Source organism: Suricata suricatta, chromosome 3, assembly GCF_006229205.1.
Source record: "Suricata suricatta isolate VVHF042 chromosome 3, meerkat_22Aug2017_6uvM2_HiC, whole genome shotgun sequence".
Classification (NCBI taxonomy): Eukaryota; Metazoa; Chordata; class Mammalia; order Carnivora; family Herpestidae; genus Suricata; species Suricata suricatta.
In genome coordinates this window covers 6,887,545-6,907,883 of record NC_043702.1, presented here as the reverse complement: position 1 = coordinate 6,907,883, position 20,339 = coordinate 6,887,545, and the positions used below count along the sequence as shown (strand labels likewise).

Here is a 20,339-nt window from a genome sequence, read left to right as displayed (position 1 = left end):
CTCTTCCCCTCCCCCTGGTCCTCCATTAGGTTTCTCCTGTTCTCCTGTTAGACTTATGAGTGCAAACATATGGTATCTGTCCTTCTCTGCCTGACTTATTTCACTTAGCATGTCATAGTGTTTTAAATGGTATTTATAAATTTCCTTTTTTCCTTGTTCCTGATATATGGGAATACGACTTATTTGTATACCCCCTGTATCCAGTGGTCTTGCTTAACTAATTTACTAAACCTGAATAATTTGTTTATAGATCCTTTTTTATTTTTTATACACCCATTCATGTCATCTGCAAATAGTGACCATTTTAGTTTTCCTTCCTGATTCTCATACCGTGTATTTTTTTCTTACGTTATTGCGCTGTACTGTGTTTCTTGGAAGTGATGATAACAGGTATCCATGCCTTGACCCTGGTCTCAGACAGAGGAGGTTTTTTTAGGTTTTTTGTAATATAATTTATTGTCAAATTGGCTGACATACAGCATGTATAGTGTGCTCTTGCTTTTGGGGGTAAATTCCTGTGGTTCGTGACTTACAACACCCAGTGCTCATCCCAACAGGTGCCCTCCTCCATGCCCATCACCCATTCTCCCCTCTCCTCCGCCCCCCACTCATCCTCAATTTGTCTCTATACTGAAGAGTCTCTTATGATTTGCCTCCCTCCCTCTCTGTTTGTAACTGTTTTTTCCCCTTCCTTTCCCCCATGGTCTTCTGCTAAGTTTTCAGAGAGAGGAGTTTATACCAGACTCACATGAGATTATGAAGACTTGCACTGGAATTCCCTTTAGTATACATCTGAGTTCCCTTTTCCCCAAGAGGAGCTTTCAGTTTGGAAATACTTCTAGGTTTAAAACGTGGCAGTGCTGGTCTGTAGGCCAGGAGCTAGGTGAATGGAATCAGTATTTTAAGTTAAGAGAACAGAAACTCGATGTTTGCCCCAAGACCGCGTCTCATTTTAACTTTGTGAGGGAAGGTTTGCCTGGACCGTTTTACAGAAGGACCTTTAGCTGACCAGAGACACAAACAGATGCGTCAGACCCAAAGCCCAGGCTGATCTTACCACTCCCACGTTGCCTGGTAGAATACGGAACGTGAAACCCCCAAGGTCACAAAAATCGCACTTCTGTTACAGATTTCCAGGAGAAGCACTGCTACACCGCCTCGCGGGGATATTTAACATTTTCTCCTCCTCCTCTGAGCCTCCTCATCTCACCACCATCTGCCCCGTCTCTCCTCTCGCCCTTCCGTTGCCACGAAAGCAGACCGGGGCAGCTGGGGGTCTCACGCTGCCAGGCGCCCCTCCCGGCTTGCCTGAGACCCTGGGGGCTGCAGGTGTCCTCAGCCACCTGGCGGAGCCACCCAGCAGGCCAGGGCCTTCCCTGGCTTCTGCCACTCGAGCTCTTGTCTGATCCCAGGGGCCTGGGAGGTGGGGACCGACGCCTTTCCTCCCAGTCAGGCAACTCAGGTCGTGGGGTCGAACTGTCTGCCGAAGCCCTTTACAAAGTATCAGCCGTCCCAATTTGGGGACTGCGAATCTTGCACAGAGACGCAGAATCTTTCTCTGCTGAGATGTGGAGAGAGCGAGGAAGAACGCAGGGTGGGTAGAGACCCAAACCCAAACAGGCCCGGGGCTGGCGGGGGCTCCCTGGGCCCAGCTTGCTCAGTGCGAGTGCCCTGTTATCCTCACACCCCTCCTTTATGGCCCAAATAAGTACCCAAGAATGACCGGCAAGATCTCCCTGCAAGACAGAAAATTGTAGGACACCAAGAACTCTCGAAACTACTTTGAAACTCTCCAAGACCTCGTAAAAGAGAGTAAATGTTTCTTTGGTTGATTTAACACAGGGTTCCATTAAGCAAACAACTTTTTCTCCTTCTTGAGTTCAGTGTCCTTTGTACAACTCTGCCTTTCCCTGTGCTACCCGTCCGCTGTGGACTTCAGCCGCTCCATGGTAGGGGCCCTCCTGGGGCCACTGCGGCCCAGCATGACCAGGAGCCCCGAGGTTGTCGGTTTTCCAAATGCTTTCTAGCATGTGGTGACACACTTTAATCCAGAAGAGGGACTTAGCGTATTTGTCTTCTCTGTATCCCTACCTGCCGCATCCATACCTTTTTCAGAATTTTCTGGAACAGCTCGAGTCTCTTTCTTCTCATCCTGGAGGGAAGACTGCCCTTTCACCCCTAAGGCTTTATGAGCTGATAGCTCAACCGGGCAGTTTCTTAACCCAAGGAGGCCGGTCGCTTTCCAAGACTTCAGGGGCTTCTAGAAGAGGCTGGTGATGTGCAGGCCAGTCCCCTGTTTGACGAAGAAGCCCATCAGCTCCCGGCACGTGGCTCATGCCCTGCAGCTTCCTCCGTGCTGCTGCGCTGCGCCCGACTCTAGGGCGAGTTTGGGTACTTGGAGTGGCAAGTGCGTCTGCATTAACACCGTCTCCTGGGTATGTGGAAGTCCAGAGCCCAGGCCCAGGCCGCAGAGGCCCGAGATGCTCTCAGGGGGGTCAGCCCTACAAAACCCAAGCCACAGGATCGCATGCTGGCTCCGAGCCTAAAGAAAGGTGCCCGTGGCTGTCACCTCCCGCAGCTGCCTGGCAGGGGACCAGAACGTGCTTGGCTCGCTCAGCTTTTGGCTGTGCTCTCTGCGGGGAAGTGTTCCTGATCTGTCTTCACTGCCGCTCCCCAGCTCTCCGGGGCTTTGTGGCTTTTCCTCGGCGGTTGGGCAGGACGCCTCCAGAGCCTGAAGGAATTGCTGTGTGTGATGACAAAGGCCATCAATGGATAGAAATCACGTAGAGGCTGCTTCATTTATTGAAGAGAAGTTGAACATGATTTACTCTCCCTTCTGCACACACGGCTCCTATGGTGGGCGCCCAGGGGAGGAAAGATCTCACCGAGTGACTCAGAGCAAGCACCCAGCTCCTGGCCATTGAGGCCAGGGAAGTGGCCAGGTGCCCAGAGAAGCCAGCGCAGCACGGGCTCACTGAGACCCAGATCGCACCACCCCGCTACCGGGAGCTGCCCCCAGGCCCACCTCATGTGACCCGACGTCTGCCCCCAAGGACCTGCCGGGCACTGCCTGGCCAGGCTCCAGGTAGAAGATGAACGAGAGTCTGCCCTCGAAGCCCAGGACAGTCCCAGGGGGTGAGTACCAGCCGGGAGAGCGGGCCATGATGGCATAGGGGCAATTCTGGGGGTTGACCCCACTTGCATCACCCTGTGATGGGCTGCAGGGAGCACTGGGTGCAGTGAGGCCCACAGGAGCAGGGGCACCATGCCCGCCCATCACCCACCCCTCTCTGAATGTGGGGGTGCCTCTCTGCGTCCCGGGAGCCCTGTCGCGTGGCCTCCTCACACTGCCGTCTGGGGCGTCTTCTCGTTGGTGTGTGACACCACCGTGATCTTTTAGATAAGTGCCATAATGTCTGAGCAGTCTGGGGCCCAAGGATCTATTCCACAGAACCACGTTTTCACCCGGAAAGAGATCCGTCCTTGCAAGCACCAAAAGTCTGTTTTGTTACGCCTGCTATTTGCTTTAACAGTGTTAACTGGACACGAACACGGCCCTTTCTAATGGCGTGGGGTTGCCCACTGTGTTTATGTTGTGTTAGAACCGTGTTTTCCTTGGGGTCTGCCGCACGGTGCAGTGCCCTTTTCCTCTGCGCTAAATGCCCCGAGTGCTGTGCGCTGTCACTCAGCCTCACTGGTCCCTGCCCCATCTGCCTGTGCCAGGCAGGGCAGTTGTCACTTCACCGCTGCCCAGAAGCATGAGGCCCCGTGGGGGGTGGGATTCGGGGTGGGGGGCACGAGGGGAGTCCCCATGAACTGCGTCGGACCCCGGGGTCCGGCCCCTGTGTCGGCCACCCACAGGCTTTGTCGCTTGTTTCCTGGCTCTGCCCCGTGCCCTGAATACTCAAGGTCGCGTGTGGTTGGGTTCCAGATAGGCACGATGATGTTGCGCTTTTCAAATCAGCTGTGAGCTGAACCGTTTGGTGCACCTGTCGTGGTAGGCGCTCGGCCTCGCTGCCCGCCGCCCTCCGGTTTCACCTCAGGGAGTTTGCTCTCGTTCTTCTTCAGTGTTCATGAAACACCAAACGGGTCCCCAGCTTTTGAGTCATAAATATTCTAAAAAAAAAAACAACCATCTGATTCCTCAGTGTTCTGTCCCTGAAGCCGAAGGAGCCCTTCACTCCTCTGGGCCTCTTTCCTGGCGCATATTCTGTCTAGTGGCATCGTCAAACTTAACTCTTAGGTCGACCAGGTGGCTGCTTGTCTCCTCAGATCCAGATGTGGCTGTGGCCCCAGGAGACAGCTTCCTGCCTTTGGCTTCGTGACCCATAAACTCCTCGCAATGGGATGGGAAAGTTCTGGGGCGCAGATGGTGGGGGTGCCTGTGAACCCGCCTCCCTCAGCCCTCTGAGGGCCCCACTGCCCCAAGTGCTAAGAGCACTGCGTGGGAGCCCCAGGGAACAACCAGCTTGCGACTGCCAGAAACTCCTGATGGGGGGGGCGGGGTGTTCATCTTCCATGGCCAAGGGCAACGACGCGCTCTCTGCCCACCAGACGCCGCCTGACTGTCTCCTTGAAGTTGCCTGTTCCTACTCTCCTCCGCCCTCGTGTTCTGTGTCCCTGACATTTCTTTTTTTGCATGACACCAGACTCTTGTCACCTTAAGCTTTTCATGGTAATGATAATTAATACTTACGGAGCACTTAACAGCATGCCAGGCCCTGAGAGAGTTTCTGTCTTCTAATTCTTGCAGACGGGCTCTGTGGGGTCGGCAGTGGAGGTCAGCGAGGTTAACCTGCCTAAAGTTACCCGGGCAGCCATGGACAACTCTTACCTTTCCCTCTGGACTTTGACAGGCAAGGGGGAGGCTGCTGCTGCGCCCACCCACACCCAGCCTCCCGGGCACGGCCTCCAACTTTCTTAGAGCGTCTCCAAGTCGTGGATAAACAGGGCTACCCAAGATGGACTTGGAGTGGCAGCTCAGGAAAGTGAACCCATTGGGTCGAGTCAGGCTTCGACATCTGCTGGCCTCCCCGTCTGACTTACCGCTGACCCAGCTCACCTGGCGGGCTAAGGGCCTAACCCAGATTATTCTGGCCTTGGGTCTCAGGTCAAGTTGAGGGTAGCACCCGGAAAGGGCCGAAGTCTTGCACAGCCTGTGTCTGAGAGCTTTCATTGGCCCAGACACAGAGGGTAGAGATGGGGAGGGAAACCAGCAGCCCCCTTGCAGGCCCCCACCCATGCTTCAGAGGGAGAGCGCTGCCTCAGTGTCCCCTGGAGGTTGCCCCAGCAGAGACATTGTGACGCTGGGGAAGCCCAGAGGCTCTGAATAGGAACGTATCCATTTAAGCCACTCTGAGCCTACTTCATAAAACGGTCAATATTTTAAAAGTCACTTAGCTCATGAGGACCTCTGCCAGATTCAACATACCACCTCCCAGTGCGGCTGATAAGACTAGAGCTAGTTCAGTGGAAACAGCCCAGAGGGAAGAGATTTTTTTTTCTTTCTTTTTTTTTTTAATAATCTGCTTGGTTTCATATTTAGAGTGAGGCAGGCTGCCTTCGGACAAGAGTGTTCATTTGTCAGGTGACCAACAAATGAGCCCTGGCCACACCGTCACCCTGTGTCGGATCTAAGCAATGACCACATATAGGCAAGCAGGATTTCCTTAGAGCAGATTCAGGGCACCTCATTAGGCTGGCGGAAGTCACCTTAGATTCTGCTGCCAAGTTCACGTGTGGCCGTCCTGGGTGGGGTGGGGGGAGCTGGAGGGAAGCTGCCGAAGCTGTGACCCACTCCCAGGCCCTCCTGCTGTCTCCCCTTCCACCTCCAAAGACAGGCCTCATTTTCCCCTCCGCACTTTCTGTGGAGCACCCAGCCATTCATGCCTCTGAAATGCCTTTGTTCCCCAGGCATTTTATTAGTGCCTACACGTGCCCTTGGCCATGGGATACAGAGACAGGAGAGGCCTGGTCCCCAGACAGGAGGAAAACCAGCCTCTGTGGAGAGGGTTCCAAAAACTCAGAGCCTTGAAAACTCGGTGCAACTGAGTGGAGACGGTGCACTAGGGCGTGGCCAGCAGGGGGCGCATCTCGGGAGCCTAGGAGCCATCCCAGAGTCTGGGTGCCCTGCGACCGTTTCCCATGCTTGGTGGGGGAGGGCAAAGGAGCCAGAGCCTGTGATGCTAGAAGCCAGATCTCCCTCAGGGCCCAGCGCCTCCGAGGGCCCTGACTACAGTCTGGCTGCCCAAGGGGCTGACCAACAAGACTGTTGGAGATTTTTCTGACCGAATGGAACTCACGGGGGTAGGCACGACAAGTGCCTGAACTCTTTTTTGCCCAACTCACAGTTTAGTGTGAAAATACTCTCTTGGAACAGACTAGAAAGGCTTGTACGAGGCTTGCCAAGTGGTGGCTCCCGAGCCAGGCTCTCGGAGCGGGGCATCTGAGGGTCAGGGTGGCCGTGGTGCTCCAGGGACTGCTGTGCCCCCGTTCGGAACCAGCGGACTGCTGTGCTACAGCGGCAGGGCAGGGGCATTAGCAAAAAAGAGGTTGCAGATGAAATAGGTGGAAGCTTTGAGCCTTTAGTTAGTGTCCAGAGTTGGGGAGTGGGGGGGTGGACCAGGAGGACTAGAGCAGTGGAAGAAAACTTATCCAGCACCAACCCTGAGGCACAAGAGGGGGCCTACACCCCACTACAGATAAGAGGAAGCATTTCCTTGGGGGCACTGGTGATGTGCAGGGAATTCTGGCTCCTGCCCTTTGTCCCTCTGAGCAGGAAAGAGTCAGAGGCCAAGCCAGGGCTGTAAATAAGAGGTCCAAGACATGTCCCAACCCAGGCAGGCCTGCAGGTGGCCTTGTGTGTGTGCCTGCCTGGGGTGGCCCTCTTCAGACATGGGCAGGGAGCAGCCCTGGGGAGAGGCTCCATCCCTCTGAGGTTGCTGGGGAGGCAAAACGCCAGGCCAGGATGAGTGACCTTGACTCTGTGGCTGCTGCAGCCCTTGCCGAAGGGAGAGGAAGCCCTTGACAGTGAGGAGGAAGGACTGCAGTGACGTGGCCGACCACCACTGCTTCCAGTTCCCCCTGGTACCCATGTGGCCTCGGGGCACGCTCTGGACTGAGTCCCCGCTGTCAGCAGAGCCCTCGTCGGCCACCGCCACGGGAACCCTGCTGCCCAGTCCTCGGGGGGGGGGGGGGGGACGTTTGGCAGGTGACACAGGATGGAAAGAGCAGTGGACAAGGCATATGTGTCCTTGGTCTGTGAGCTTGGAGGAGTCACTCAGCCTGTCTGAGCCTCCCTTTGCTCAGGTGAACAATGAGGGGTCCAAGACTTGTGAAAACAGCATAGAGCACTGCAGAAATATAAGGAGTTGGTCTTGCATAGACAGTTGCAAATAAAACCATCCATCTGGAGAGTGCTCACTGTGTGCTGGTACTGCCGTAGGCCCTAGGGATTAAGGTAATCAGAGCTGTGTGAGCCAGAGAGAGAGGCTGGTGTGGACAGGCATGAGTGGCCTGTGAGCAGTTGGGGGCAGAATGTGCAGAAGCCAGCGCAAGGCCGCGGGGTGAGCATAGGATTTGTGCCCGCTCAGAGCTAGGAGGTATGATCGAGCCCCGGGCCCCTGTCTGGGCTGGATTGAGCGGAGGACCCGCAGACCAGCATCCCTGCCCTGGCCCCAGCAGCCTCAAGCGTTAAAGGCTGGAAGCTCTGGCTCCAGGATGACCCTCAGGGCTGGACCCTTGGGTCCAAAAGCTTTTACAAGATGTATTGTCTTTGAGGAAGCCGCTGGTGCCCACAGGCGTGGCTGGAACCGTGACTGGGATCGTGGCTCACTCCGGCTTTTCTCACAAGGCCTAAATGAAGAGCGTGCTCAGGTGATGAGGAGCCCACCCAACAGGTGCCTCCTCGGAGCCTCAGACTCTCCCACAGTGTGCCCAGGCGGTGTCCCAAGGTGTTGTCACTGTCAGGTCACCCCGATCACGCCCCCATGCTAGTGCATGCCCTTCCTGGGCTCTCTACCTGCCCCTCTTCCCCGCAGCCTAGGGCCCGGTACACACAGGAGGTTGGCAGGACCGGGGCTGGGTGGATTGCAGCACCCCATGGGCCGCCAACCGCACCTGCCACAAGCCCCACATTAGAGCCTCCACAAGCCCTGCAGCCCTGGGCAGCCCACCCAGGTAGCCCCCCCGGCTTCTGCGGGCCTTGATCACCAGGTGCACGGGGACATTAAAACAGATTTCCTCTTTGTGGCTGAGGAGCCATTAGCTTACCTAAAGACCCAGATTCCTGATATGCTCATTCTAGAAGACTCCTGGACACATTACCCTTTCCTCCACCTGCACCAGACAGGCCTGGGCCTCAGCTACCCCGGCAGCTCCTTTGCACCTGCACGCAGGGGCCAGATGACTTTGGAGTCAGAAAGGCCAGTGTCCAGGCCACACCCCGCCACACTCTGGTCCAGTGCATAGAAAGCCCAGCTGAGAACAGTGTTCTGATGTCCTCACAGCCTTAGCGGCGTGTGGCTCCGGTGGTGGCACTGCTCCAGGGAGCTCGCGGTAGCAGTGAGGCAAAGAGGGTCTTTGGGGAGGCGAGGAGGGCACGTTGTAACTTGCAAAAGCAAAGTCGGTTGAGTTCCTCTCATCCTTTCTCATCTAGTTGTCTTTTGTGGTATGCATGTCGGGGGCAGGGTGTGTGTGTGTGTGTGTGTGTGTGTGTGTGTGTGTGTGTGTGTGTCTGTATGGGGGGGACAGCTGTGAATTCTGGAATACGCTTCTTTCCCAAATACCTTTGTGCCCAAAGCCTAACTTTGAAATTTTTTTTTAATGTTTTATTTATTTTGATACGGAGAGAGACAGAGCATGAGAGGGGGAGGGGCAGAGAGAGAAGGAAACACAGAGCCGGAAGCAGGCTCCAGGCTCTGAGCTAGCTGTTAGCACAGAGCCTGACGCGGGGCTCGAACCCACAAACGTGAGATCTGACCTGAGCCAAAGTCGGAGGCTTAACCGACTGAGCCACCCAGGAGCCCCCCAAAGCCTAACTTTGAAATAAAACTTGATCCCTCCCAATGTCAGTGATGACCAAGCTGGCCCCCACGTGGTCCTTTGTCCAAAGCGCCAGAGCCGGGCCCCATAGCTGGGCTGGGGCATGAAAGGGACAGGGCAGCAGCTGTTGAGGGCACCGCCGTGGCTTCCAAAAGCGGCCAGGCCTCTGTGCATCTTGGCCACACCTCCCCCGGCAGCGGTTCCAACTCCTGTTGGGCAGCAGCTGGAAGTGGAGAAGGCGTGTGTGTCAGCACCACCGCGTGGCCAGCAAGCCCTAATTACCCGGCTGCTCGAGGCCACGGGCACACTCTGCCACCTGGCTCTGCTTCGGGGAAGCATCCTGCCCTGAGCACCGGCCCCGTGCCTCTGCGAGCAGAGTCCTGTTGGGAAGGTAGCGAGGCTTCTCGGCTAGCTTTGCACTGACAGAGGGCTTTCTGCCTGGCACCCCAGCTCCCCAGCAAACCCCCGCCCCCTCCCTGCTGCAGCCACTGGGCCCCCTTGTGGCAGGGCCCGAGGGCACATGCTCCGGAGACTTCCTGAGCTAGAAAAACACTCCGCTGAGCCGGGCCTGGCTGCAGCCGGCCCCACCCGCTGAACCTATAGAAAGGCCCTGGAGTGGATTCAGCCTCACAGAGGAGGAAACCTGGCTCCGGCCTCGCCCGCAGGGCCTGTTATGTCTGGCTCCAGAGGCCTTCTCCTCTGGGGTTTTCCATGCCTGTGAACTAGGCCCCATTCATTTCCCTGTGGTTTCATGGGAAGGTCCAAGACACTCAGCAGGTCGCAGCAAGCCTGGGAGGAGAGGGGTCAGCGAGAGGCCCGAGCGGTGACGTGTGGTCGGCCCCGCGGCCACGGCACCCTCCACTCCGATGCTCGCTGTGGGGCGCCCGGCCGGCTGTGGGTGGGCGCCCATCACTCAGCCTGCCGTCCCCCACCCTTCCCTCCCCGGGCCACCTCTGCCTGTAGCTGTCTGTCTGGGCCTCCACCTTCCAGCGCACGGCCACCAGCCCTGCTCTGGCCCCACCGAGGGTAGAGCCTCAGGCTTCCCCATCCCTGGCAGCTTCACCCCTGCACCTGTCCAACACCGGCCCAGCCCACCCCGGCTGTTTTCCAACACCCTACACCCGATCTGGGGCCGCTGGGACAGCAGCAGGTCCCCCAGGGTGTCTGCCCCCCACACCTGTGGAGGAGGGGAGAAGGGGCCCCGCACAGGCCTCCACTCTTATGAGAGGCTGGCCGCCGCCTTCATGGCCACAGCAGATCCCAGGCCTGCGGTGAGCGTGCGCCCAACGGGGGGAAATCTGGTCTTCGGGAGAAGTGATGTGAAACTGGCTGGGAGCAATTCTTATCAAATTTCCAAGTTAGCAGTTTTCACCAGGTACTAACTGAACTGTCTCCATGAGTTTGGCCTGATTCCATCTGCGGGAGGTTCCCACAGAGTCGTGACAAGTACCCTGGTGGCCGAGGGCAGAAGAGGCTGTTCTAGTCTCTCACTTGGCTTTGGTCTTTGAAAGCTGATGCATTTTCAGGTTTGGGGAACAGCCATGCCACTCTGCCTTGGCCGCCCGGCTGCCCGGTCCTTTCCAAAGCCACTTTCTGAGTGTTCTGGGGATGGAAGGGGTGGGGCGAGCTTCTCCTCTGGTTTAGCTGCAAAATGAATCTGGAGACGGAGCCTCTGGCCAGGCAGGGTTGAAAGGGTAGGTGCAGAGGAGCCGGGGCCCCAAGGGCAAGGGCGGGAGTCCGGCCTGCCTGTCAGCACCACCCCTGGGCTCTAGAGACCCTGCGCCCGTGCCGTCTCCCTCTGCTCTTCTAGATGGGCCGAGTTCAAAGGGAGGGAGGGCAGGCAGCTGCCCTTGGGTCTGGACAGCACCTGCCTCCACTGCAGGGCAGACACCTGGCCCCCCGGCCCCCCGAGCCTGCCCCTGCCCCTGGGCCTTGTCAAGGTGGCCACTCTCTTCATTGACCTGATAGATACGGGCCTTTCTCTTCTCTCCTTTGCCCAGTGGACCCGCAGAGACCGTTTCAGGGACGGCATCCTCATGCCAGCACTCCGTCCGAGGTTACCCAGCTTCACACAGGCGCCCCTTGTGTTCTGGGGCTGCTGGTTACCAGCGCTCAGGACAGCTCAGGACAGGGGGCTGGGCAGTGTGGGATCCCGCCCCGCTCCTCCCTTGCCCGCTGCGGCCCTGGGCAAGACCCTTCCCCTCCGGGCCCCTGGAGCTCCACGCCACTGCAAGGAAGCAGCCCGTCCCTTCCTGCGGGGACCGACGCTGTGCAGGGACCCTGCCCAGGGCCCTCCTCGAGAAGAGGGTGGCTAGGACAAGCTTCCACGTCTCCCCTCAACCAGGCGGCCCGGCAGCCGCTCCTGGGAGCTCACAGTGCCAAGGAGACGTGAGGCTTCTTCCCTGGACAGCCCCTCCTCCTCCCCAAATGCAGGCTGGTCAGGCGCTCCCCCTCAGGTGCTCCCTGGCTGTTAGCTCCTCTGCCTCTGAACACACAGGCAGGGCGATCCCTTGGATGCTCCGAGCAGCCGCCAGAAAGCGTTGCAGAGACCCTCCTCCCCCTCCCTACAAACTAACCCTTAATGTATTGAGAGTCATGTACGTTTGACGGCCTCCCTCACTCTTGAAGCTTTGGTTTTCTGACTGTTTCCCCAGCCCCCGTTGCTCACCGACCCGGCCTCGCCGTCCTCACAGCCTTGGCCCCGCGGACAGCTGCTCGCTGGACCTCACTCCCCGTCTCTCACCGCCCTGCTGTGCCTGCCCTCTTGCCCCTCTGTGCCCGGGGACAGTCTCACCCGCTCGCAGAGCCTCACCTCGCCTGCATGGCAGACTCCGGCCTGCCCTGCCCTCTCCTGCTGCCTCTGACTGCTTCTCTCGTCCCCGTGCTCCCCTTCACCATGATCTGCATGCCTGTCCTTCATCTCGCAGTCTCCGTGGCCCCCCAGAGAAGTGCCGGCGCTGCAGCCTGGCACCCCAGACCCCTGCCGGCCTCCACCCTGCAGCACAGCCCCCCCCCCTCGGCTCCTTGTTCCCCAAGGACGGCTGATGCTTTTCTAGATGTGTTTCACCCCCACACCTTTACTCTTTCATCCCTTCCATGTAACGTGGTTCGCTCCTTGCCATCTCCTGGAGTCGACCTGCCCACGAGGCTCTGTGGTGGCTGCAGGGCATCGAGGTCACACAGGCCCTTTTGCGAATCAGCTGTGGGACGCAAAGCCAGTCACCTTTCCTTTTTGCTCTGTAAGCGCCCCTCGCACAGAAAGGGGTAGAAACCCCTCCCGGGGCTGCGGGGGACTTGGAGGGCCTGCATGTCCACACTGCACAGCGTGACGCCTCTCACAGACGCCTCGGCAGTGTCTCCCTCCCTGGCCGCACGCAGGGCAGAACCGGGCCGCAGCAGCAGCTCAGGAAAGATGTGAGGGCGGGTAAGAGAACAAGGAAACGGACAGACGGCTCTAGCTGGGGAGACTTACCGCTCGGGGTGTCGGCATGACCCCAGCACGGCTCGGGGGTGCAGAGCGCCGCTCCTCAGATGGGGAAGTCCGGAGGCCTGGCACCACCCTGTTCAGGGGACGGGACTCCGCCCAGCCCTTTTCTCAGAGCTGTAAGTTGTGGACAGCTCCCGGCAGCAAAGTGTCAGGGGTCAGAAGTACGTGCGTTCAGGGCTGTGTGCCCAAGCAGAACAGGGCATGGTGGCGGGGACCAAGCCGTCCCAACCCCCGAATGGCCTGTCCTGGGAACCTGCACAGATGTATGGAGTGTCTGCACTGAGCCGGGCCCCATACCGGGCCGGCATAGACAGCCTGGGGTCGGGGAGGGGAAATCGGGTGGTGACCAGAGGCCGTCACAGCAGTGTGAGCAGAACGCCGGGATGGGATCCCCAGGAAGCACACAGGGTCCGCGCCCCACGCTGCCCCCCAGGGAGAAGGGAGGAGAGGGGCAGCGTATCCGCCAAGAGCGCACCAGTGCAGCGAGGCAGAAGAGAGAAGTGCCACAGAGCCCAGCATGGCTACATTGTGGGGGGCAGAGGGTAGGAGAAGAAAGAGGGGTTCCGGGCTCAGGACAAAAAACCTGGTGAGCCTCATTTTACCAGGAGGTGGACTGGTAGCCACCGAAGGGCTTCAGGCAGGAGTGGGGCGTGATCAGGTGTGCCTTCAAGAAAGAATGCCCACTTTGGGGGTATAGAGTATGGGACGCCTGCCTGCATGGCTCAGTCAGTTAAGCCTCTGACCTCGGCTCAGGTCATGATCTCACAGCTCTCGAGTTCAAGCCCCACCCTGGGTTCTGTGCTGACAGCTCAGAGCCTGGAGCCTGCTTCGGATTCTGTGTCTCCCTCTCTCTCCACCACTCCCCAACTCATGCTCTGTCTCTCCCTAGGTCTCTTTGTCTCTCTCTCTCAAAAATAAAAAAATTAAAAACATTAAAAAATTTTTTAAAAAAGGATACGGCAGGGTATAGCCAGAAGTAGGGAGGGGCACCGCGGGAGGCCTGGCCGAGGGCGTGGCTTTGGGGCAGGGGGGCAGCAGGAGCGTCCGGGAATCCGGCTGTATGTTGAGCCCAAACCCTGGACTGGGGGCACATAGCCAGTGACTCCCATGCACGGCATGCACAAGGACATGTCCTATCTCATACTTCGTTAAGGCCAAGCACTGGTATGCTGCATCTCCAATTGTCAGGTAAATACACTGAGATTCAGAGAGGTTTACAAATGTGTCTTAAGTCCCACAGCCCGTGAGGGGCAGAGCCGGACGGCAAGGCAAGCCGCTGGTGACCATGGCCTCTCCTCTCTGTGTGGCAGGGCCTCTGTGCCTGAAGCAAGGAAGGAAGCAGGGGGAGTACCAGGAGAGGTGAAGAGCCAGAGCCTCGCAGCAGGCTGCCACCCTCCCCGTCCCCCTGCGGGGCTTCTTGGCCACAGACACACCCGGCCCCCTAAGTCACAAAACCACGCCGCGGTCTCCCAGGCGAGCGGAGGAGCCTTCAGTCCAGTCCCGGGATGGTCAGGAACGGGCAGCCTTCCTCTGGGAGGGCAGATATCTTAGCCCAGCTCCCTGTGTGACCCCTGCCAGGTAGAGCGTCCTTTCCCAGACATCATCCCTCGAGCTGTGACCCAAGTTCAATCATGGGTGAGCAGTAACTGCTACGTAGATAGCTTCTTGTCATCCCGATGCATATTAGCATCATAAAGGCAAAGCAATGTCCCATAATAAAAACATCAAAGGAATGCCCCCCCCCCGCGTTTCCTCTCTATTAATACTTCTTTCTTTAAGTAACAGTAACACACTTTGGGAAGCACTGTTCTGGACCCAGGTCGTCTCCGCCGTGTGAGGAGTGCGTATCCGGCCTTTCCCTGCCCTCTGTCGTAGCAACTGAGGGACTGACAGCTCTAGACTTGCTCAGCTCCTGGGGGGACGGGACCAGAAGCCTCTCACCTGCCCTTCGGCCTCCCCTCCCCCCACACCCAGCACCTGGAAGCCCAGAGCACAGGCAGGTGGGGTCCTGAGAATGAGTGCTGACGAGCCACATCCTGGCCTGGCCCCCAGCTGGCCGTCACAGCCCCCCTCCTCGAGCCTTCCAGAGCTGCGGGCCCCCAAGGGCCCTGGGCTCCCCATGCTCAGCAGATGCCAGAACTGGAACCGAGGCCCCATCTCCAAGGGCTTGGCTTGCTGTTCTGGAAGGCAATCCTGGCTGGTGGCCATTCCTGAGCCCCCATTTAGAGCAGTTTCCAGGAAGTTGCTGACTTCCTGCCCTCTCCCCTGCCACCCTCCCAGCGGGGCCAAGTGATCTCATGCCTGTGCCGAGCTGGAGCAAGAGGGGGGATGGGCTCTGACCAGGGGAGGTACCAGGTCCGGAGCAGAGCCTGAGGCCGGGGCAGCATGCCAGCCTCCCTCCCCGCCTCCCAGACTCCAGCGTGTGGCGTTGGCTCTCCGGGGCCTGTCCTGACCACCAGGAGCAGCTGTGCCTGCTGGGCGTGGGCGTGTGGCACTGGCCCCCCACTGGGGGAGGAGATCAGGGTCAAGGGATGCTTGCTGACGGGCCAGCTGCCCAAGCTCCTCTTCTGATCTTCCCTCAGAGAGCAGGCCTTCAGCCCTCTTGGCTAAGGAGAAAAACACCGAATGGGAGCCCAAAGACCCCTGGACCATGGGCCACAGGACTGCAGTTTATAAACTAAAACTCTTCCCTGCCCAGAAGTTCCTGGGTTCTAAGCGTTCCTGCCACGTCCCAGGTCCTGTGGCAGGAAGATGCTAGGGGGCCCCCTGCTGGCCGATCCATGGAACTGACCCATGGTGGGGTAGGGGGCAACCTGTTGAGCCCAGTGAGGGGGCCCTTTGCAGGCCTCAGATGAGAGTGGAGACATCCAGCTGGCCCACCCCCAGCACCTCCCAGCCCAGTTCTCCCTCCGTGATGCCTGGCCAGGCTTTTTGACAGTGATTTCTGAACTCAGTGGAATCCAGCTGCCGGCCGCTTAGCATTTCCTTGGCCTTCCTGTTCCCACACTCGCCTGGGGACCATCCTGCAGCAGCACCGTGCCCCTCCCAACCACCCGGGACTTGACTGCCACAGGGCTCCAGGCCCTGCTTCTGCTCCCTTGTCCTCAGGATTTGCGTCTTCTCTCTACCCCTCCCCCTCCCACCTGCTGTTATAAGAAGGATGTTAAGGACGGTAGGAAATGGTCCCGCCGCTAACCCAGAACACTAATGAGCCGTGGCAGCACCCAGGGAGTCCAGGCTTATTGCTGCTACACCGCCTCCCAATCTGGTGACATTGACGTGCTCCTGGAATGAATGCTTGTTATCAGCAGACTGTCTTGGAGAGAGTTCCACGGGCTGCCCTGAGCTCCTGCCTCCCTGTCATGAGGGAGGGACTGAGACACTTAGGGAGAAATGAGCCCCAGGGAGGGACCACAGGACCTGTCCAAGGTCAGCCTCTGCATCTCAAGCTGTGCCAGACTGTCTTCGCTCAAGGCTATTGGGAGCACACTTGGGTTTCTCCCACCAGCTTCCAGTGACTCGTGGGACTGTACTGGGGGTGTCCAGGGAGGACAAGTAGTGGGGTCACTGGAGGAGCAGCTTGACTGGGTTCTTTTGTCACTGGCTGGGGCTCTGGGCATCGGCTCCACCCTCCCCGCCCCTTCCTTCCTATTCTCATCCTTCCTTGAGACCATGACAAGATGAGGCAGGAGAGCCCCTGCAGAAAGTGGGAGCAGGAGCAAGCCTCTGCCGAGTGAGGCACCCCACGCATTCATTTCTCGAGGGTGGAGTCAGGTGGAGGGGACAGGCTGGAGCACCACAGCCCAGCCTTCTGCTCGGCTCAGCACTCCTAGCCTGCAGCCTGACCACAACCCTGCTATGGGGCCATGCTGCCCCCTGCTGGCCACATGGGCAAAACACAGCCCAGGGTGGCCCCAAGGTTATATAGGTGTTCCCTCTTCACCCAAGCTTGCAGTTGGGCTGGAGCCTGCGGGGCCCCAAGGAACAGAGCATGTGCCTCCGCCCACAAAGACCCTCAGACTGCACAGGGAGGCAGGTCTAGAACACACAGCAGTGTTTGCTGAGCGAACAGATGAATGAATGAAGGTATGCTGCTGAAGCATTTAGGTGACAATGGTCTCTAGTATCAAACCAAGAACAGACAGTAAATCAAATCAGACATTTATTGAGCAGGAACTGAGACTTCTCTTGGGTTGCCAAGGTCTAAATAGGAAAACTGAGTACGAAGAGTCAAACAGTGCTAGACTACGACAGGTGCCCGTAGAACTGCCTGGCTCTGGTTGCCCGGTGGCTAGTTGGCGTAAGTACCCCGGGGGATGATAGAGACGGCCTTCAGCCTGGGCCTTCAGGGAAGGCGAGGGAAAAGCAAATAAGAGGGGGACAAATGGCAGGGATGAAACTCACAGGGCCGACCACAGACATTTGGTGTGCGAGGTGGGGAGAGAGGAATGCACAGGTTTTAAGGCCGATGATGTGCCAGGCACAGGTGACATATGTTACTCCCACCGGTTTGCACAACCGCCCTGTGAAGCAGGTGCTTCTACCCCTGTTCTGCATTTGAGAAAAAGGAGGCTCAGGAAAGGTCTGTGAGTTGTGCAGAGCCCTACAGCATGAACATCGACCCAGGATTCAGATGTCCCTCTACTCGGGAGGTGGTGGTCGGGTTCAGGTGCCTGGACTCAAAGGCTTTTCAGCAGGAAGTGATGTGCACAAGGCCAGGTTGGGGAGGAGGGGAGGCAGAATGGTCACTTAAATAGCTGTGACCGGCCAGCAGGGTAGAAACTCCTCATTCCACACATAGGGTTTCCTTCATGTGCAAGAGCAGGCTGAGGCCTGACCCTTCAGACCTAAGCCTGAGCTGGGTCCCTGCCCCACGGCGAGCCTGTCCAAGGCCCTCCCCGCAGAGGAGGGGCTAGGAGAGCAGGCTTGGGCGGGCCTCCTCCCAAGGCCCAGATCTGGCCTAGTCCCTCTGGTGCTGCTGCCACCGGAGGGCCACTGCCACAGCCCCTCTTCCTTGTAGAAGGGGCTTCTGAGAGAGATAGGTGTGTTCTTGGGACAGCCCGGCGCACCAGAGCCACACTTCGGCCCCTGCACGCCCAGTCCCGGGGAGGAGGGGCTCTGTCAGCTCATTCTCATTCTCCCCCCGACCCCCAACCCCCATCACTGGCTGCATTTCTTTCCAAGAGCTTGGCAACGTGACGAGGCTAACCCTGAAGCACTACCCACATGTCCAGGAAGAGAAGTTCATTTGCAGCTCCAGCTGCTTGCGGCCAGGGCTACGCGCTCGCCGACCCCCTGGCCCCTGCTGCCTCCGCAGGAGGAGCCCAGGCTTGACCTGCTGCTTGGGGGCCCCGATGAAAGGCAGGGAAGAGAGTTCCCTGAACTGAGCCAGGTATTCCCCATATAGCACGCCCTGGCCGCGATGGCCGCAGCATGCCGAGGCCCCCTTCCAGAAGCTTCAGCTCTTGTTCGTGTGTGTGATCTGCTAATCCTCCCACAGGAGCCCCGGGTGCAGGAGCAGCACAGGGCTCCTGCCCCAGCTGGGAGGGCTGGGGTGCTGACCACAGGGCTGTGCGGCCCAGCTTCCCACGTGGCCTGACTCCTCGATTTCGGCGTGCCTCTTGCAGCCCCCGCCAGCCCCCGCTCCCCTCTCTGGGTCCTTGGTGTGCCTTTGTCTCTCGAAGCCGTGTCTGTCGATACTTGTTCCTTCTAATTACACTTGAACTCTCTGGGAGCTAAACATCTCGACAGCACGTTCGCCTCGCCCCCGAATGGGTAATCCCTCTTGCCGTCTGTGACTCTCCTGTTCGTCCTCAGAATCCCTCATCTTCCCAGGGGGAGAAGGGAGCCCTGGGTCTGCTGACCGCCTTCCACGCACCCCCCCCCCCCAGGAAGGCCTCTGCGTTCTCACGGCACCTTGTTTTCTTATAGCTGGTGATACCCTGAGTGGTCCAGGAGGCTGTCATTAAGCAAAGCTCTTTACTGAGCACCTTCTTCTGGTCAGGTGGGGTGCTGGGGTCCCAAACACTGGGGCCACAGGAGGGAATAAGACAGGCACCATCCAGGGCGCCTGGGTGGCTCAGTTGGTTGAGCAATCAGCTTCAGCTCAGGTCATGATCTCGCGGTTCGTGGGTTCGAGCCCTGTGTCAGGCTCCATGCTGAAAGCTAGCTCAGAGCCTGGAGCCTATCTTTGGATTCTGTGTCTCCCTCTCTCAGACCCTCCCTGCTCATGCTGTCTCTCTCATTTGCTGTCTCTCTCTCTCTCTTTCTCTCTCTCTCTCTCTCTCAAAAATAAATAAAACATTAAGAAAAAAAATTTAAAAAAAAAAAAGATGCCATCTCCTCATCTAATAGAGGAGGTGGTGCCCAACCTCACACACCAGTAGAGAAGAGTGATACAGACTGGTTCCCGAGCAGGGGAACGAGACTGGGAGGCAGGTTGGCGTCTCTAGGCTGAGACGGAAGGGTCCATGAGAGGCAGCTCACAGAGAGCCTGGGAAAGACGGGCACCCGCAGCCCCTGACCTCTTCTGGTCCCCCCACCCCGCTGCAGGCTCGTGGAGGAGTTCATGCTCCTGGCCAACATGGCAGTGGCCCACAGGACCCACCGCGCCTTCCCTGAGCGGGCCCTGCTGCGCCGGCACCCCCCGCCCCAGACCAAGATGCTCAATGACCTCATGGAATTCTGTGACCAGATGGGGCTGCCCATGGACTTCAGCTCTGCCGGGGCCCTCAATGTAAGTGCCGGGAGTGCAGGGGAGGGGGGAACCTAGGGGAGGAGGCCTCTAGGTCACAGAGGCGCAGGCCATGGGCCATGCTCCCCACCAGGACCAGGCCAAGGGAAGCCTCATCCACCAATGGGCAGGGGTCCTGTGGCCAGCGATGGGCGGGGCTTGGGCCCAGAAACTTTCAGTCGGGGCCGAGATGATTAGAAGCCAGAGAATGTGTTTTATGGTAAGTAGTGTCAAATGTTCCCTGCCTGGAGCTAAGCCTTATGGGGCTCAGGAACCCACGACTTCAGCTCTGAGCCCACGGGAGGGAGGCTGTTCTCACTGTGCTCTAAGCCTGGGGCAGGCAGAGGCGCCTCAGGCCAGACGACTGGGAACCAGTCTCCCTGTCCAGCCAACAAGACAAGGAAGGACTGACCTCAGAGCAGGACACGGGCTGGGGGCTCTGGCCATCTGCACAGGGCTGAGCCCCTCAGCGTACCCTCCCCCCTGCCCAGAGCCAGGTCTCAGACGGTCAGAGGGTGACAGGGGCCCCAGAGCCTCCCCAGGCTTGACTGTATATGACACGGGTTTGCTTCTAGAAAAGTCTGAACAAAACCTTTGGAGACGACAAGTACTCACTGGCCCGGAAGGAGGTGCTCACCAACATGTGCTCCCGGCCCATGCAGGTAAGGAGGGATCCTCCCTCTTCTCTTAGGAGCACCCAGGACCTCCACACACACAGGGACTAAGGGGAGGGGCGGGGAGGACCCACAGGCAGCACGGAGGACAGGTGAGCCCTGGGCTTCTGAGCCTGAGCCACCTCCGACACAGACTTGCCTGCCTCATCTGCTCAAGGATGGCCTCCATGGGCCAGTTAAAGGCCCAGCTTGAGCCCCACTCCCCGCCCCACATGGCCTCTGGGGCTCTGTTTCCTAGCGGAAGACGGGGACTCACCACAGGACACACACTAAGCCTTCAGTGCCCAGTCGCCACAAACCGGACCAGCTTGGGGAAGGGGATCGGGGCTGGTCAGCAACTCAGTTGGGCGGGCACCCTGGTGGGGAGAGACTGTCTCCGGCAGCAGCCCGCCCAGCGGAGCAG

The 20,339-nt window shown here is 58.5% G+C and overlaps 1 protein-coding gene across 1 annotated transcript in view; it reads left to right on the top strand.

Annotated features, from left to right (window-relative positions):
- DIS3L2 (DIS3 like 3'-5' exoribonuclease 2) overlaps positions 1 to 20,339 on the top strand; it is a 328,420-nt gene that overhangs the window by 297,811 nt on the left and 10,270 nt on the right. The window contains exons 16-17 of the mRNA XM_029932868.1: positions 19,082 to 19,265; positions 19,838 to 19,924. Of these exons, the coding sequence (XP_029788728.1) occupies positions 19,082 to 19,265; positions 19,838 to 19,924 (271 nt within the window). The remainder of the gene's footprint in view (positions 1 to 19,081; positions 19,266 to 19,837; positions 19,925 to 20,339) is intronic.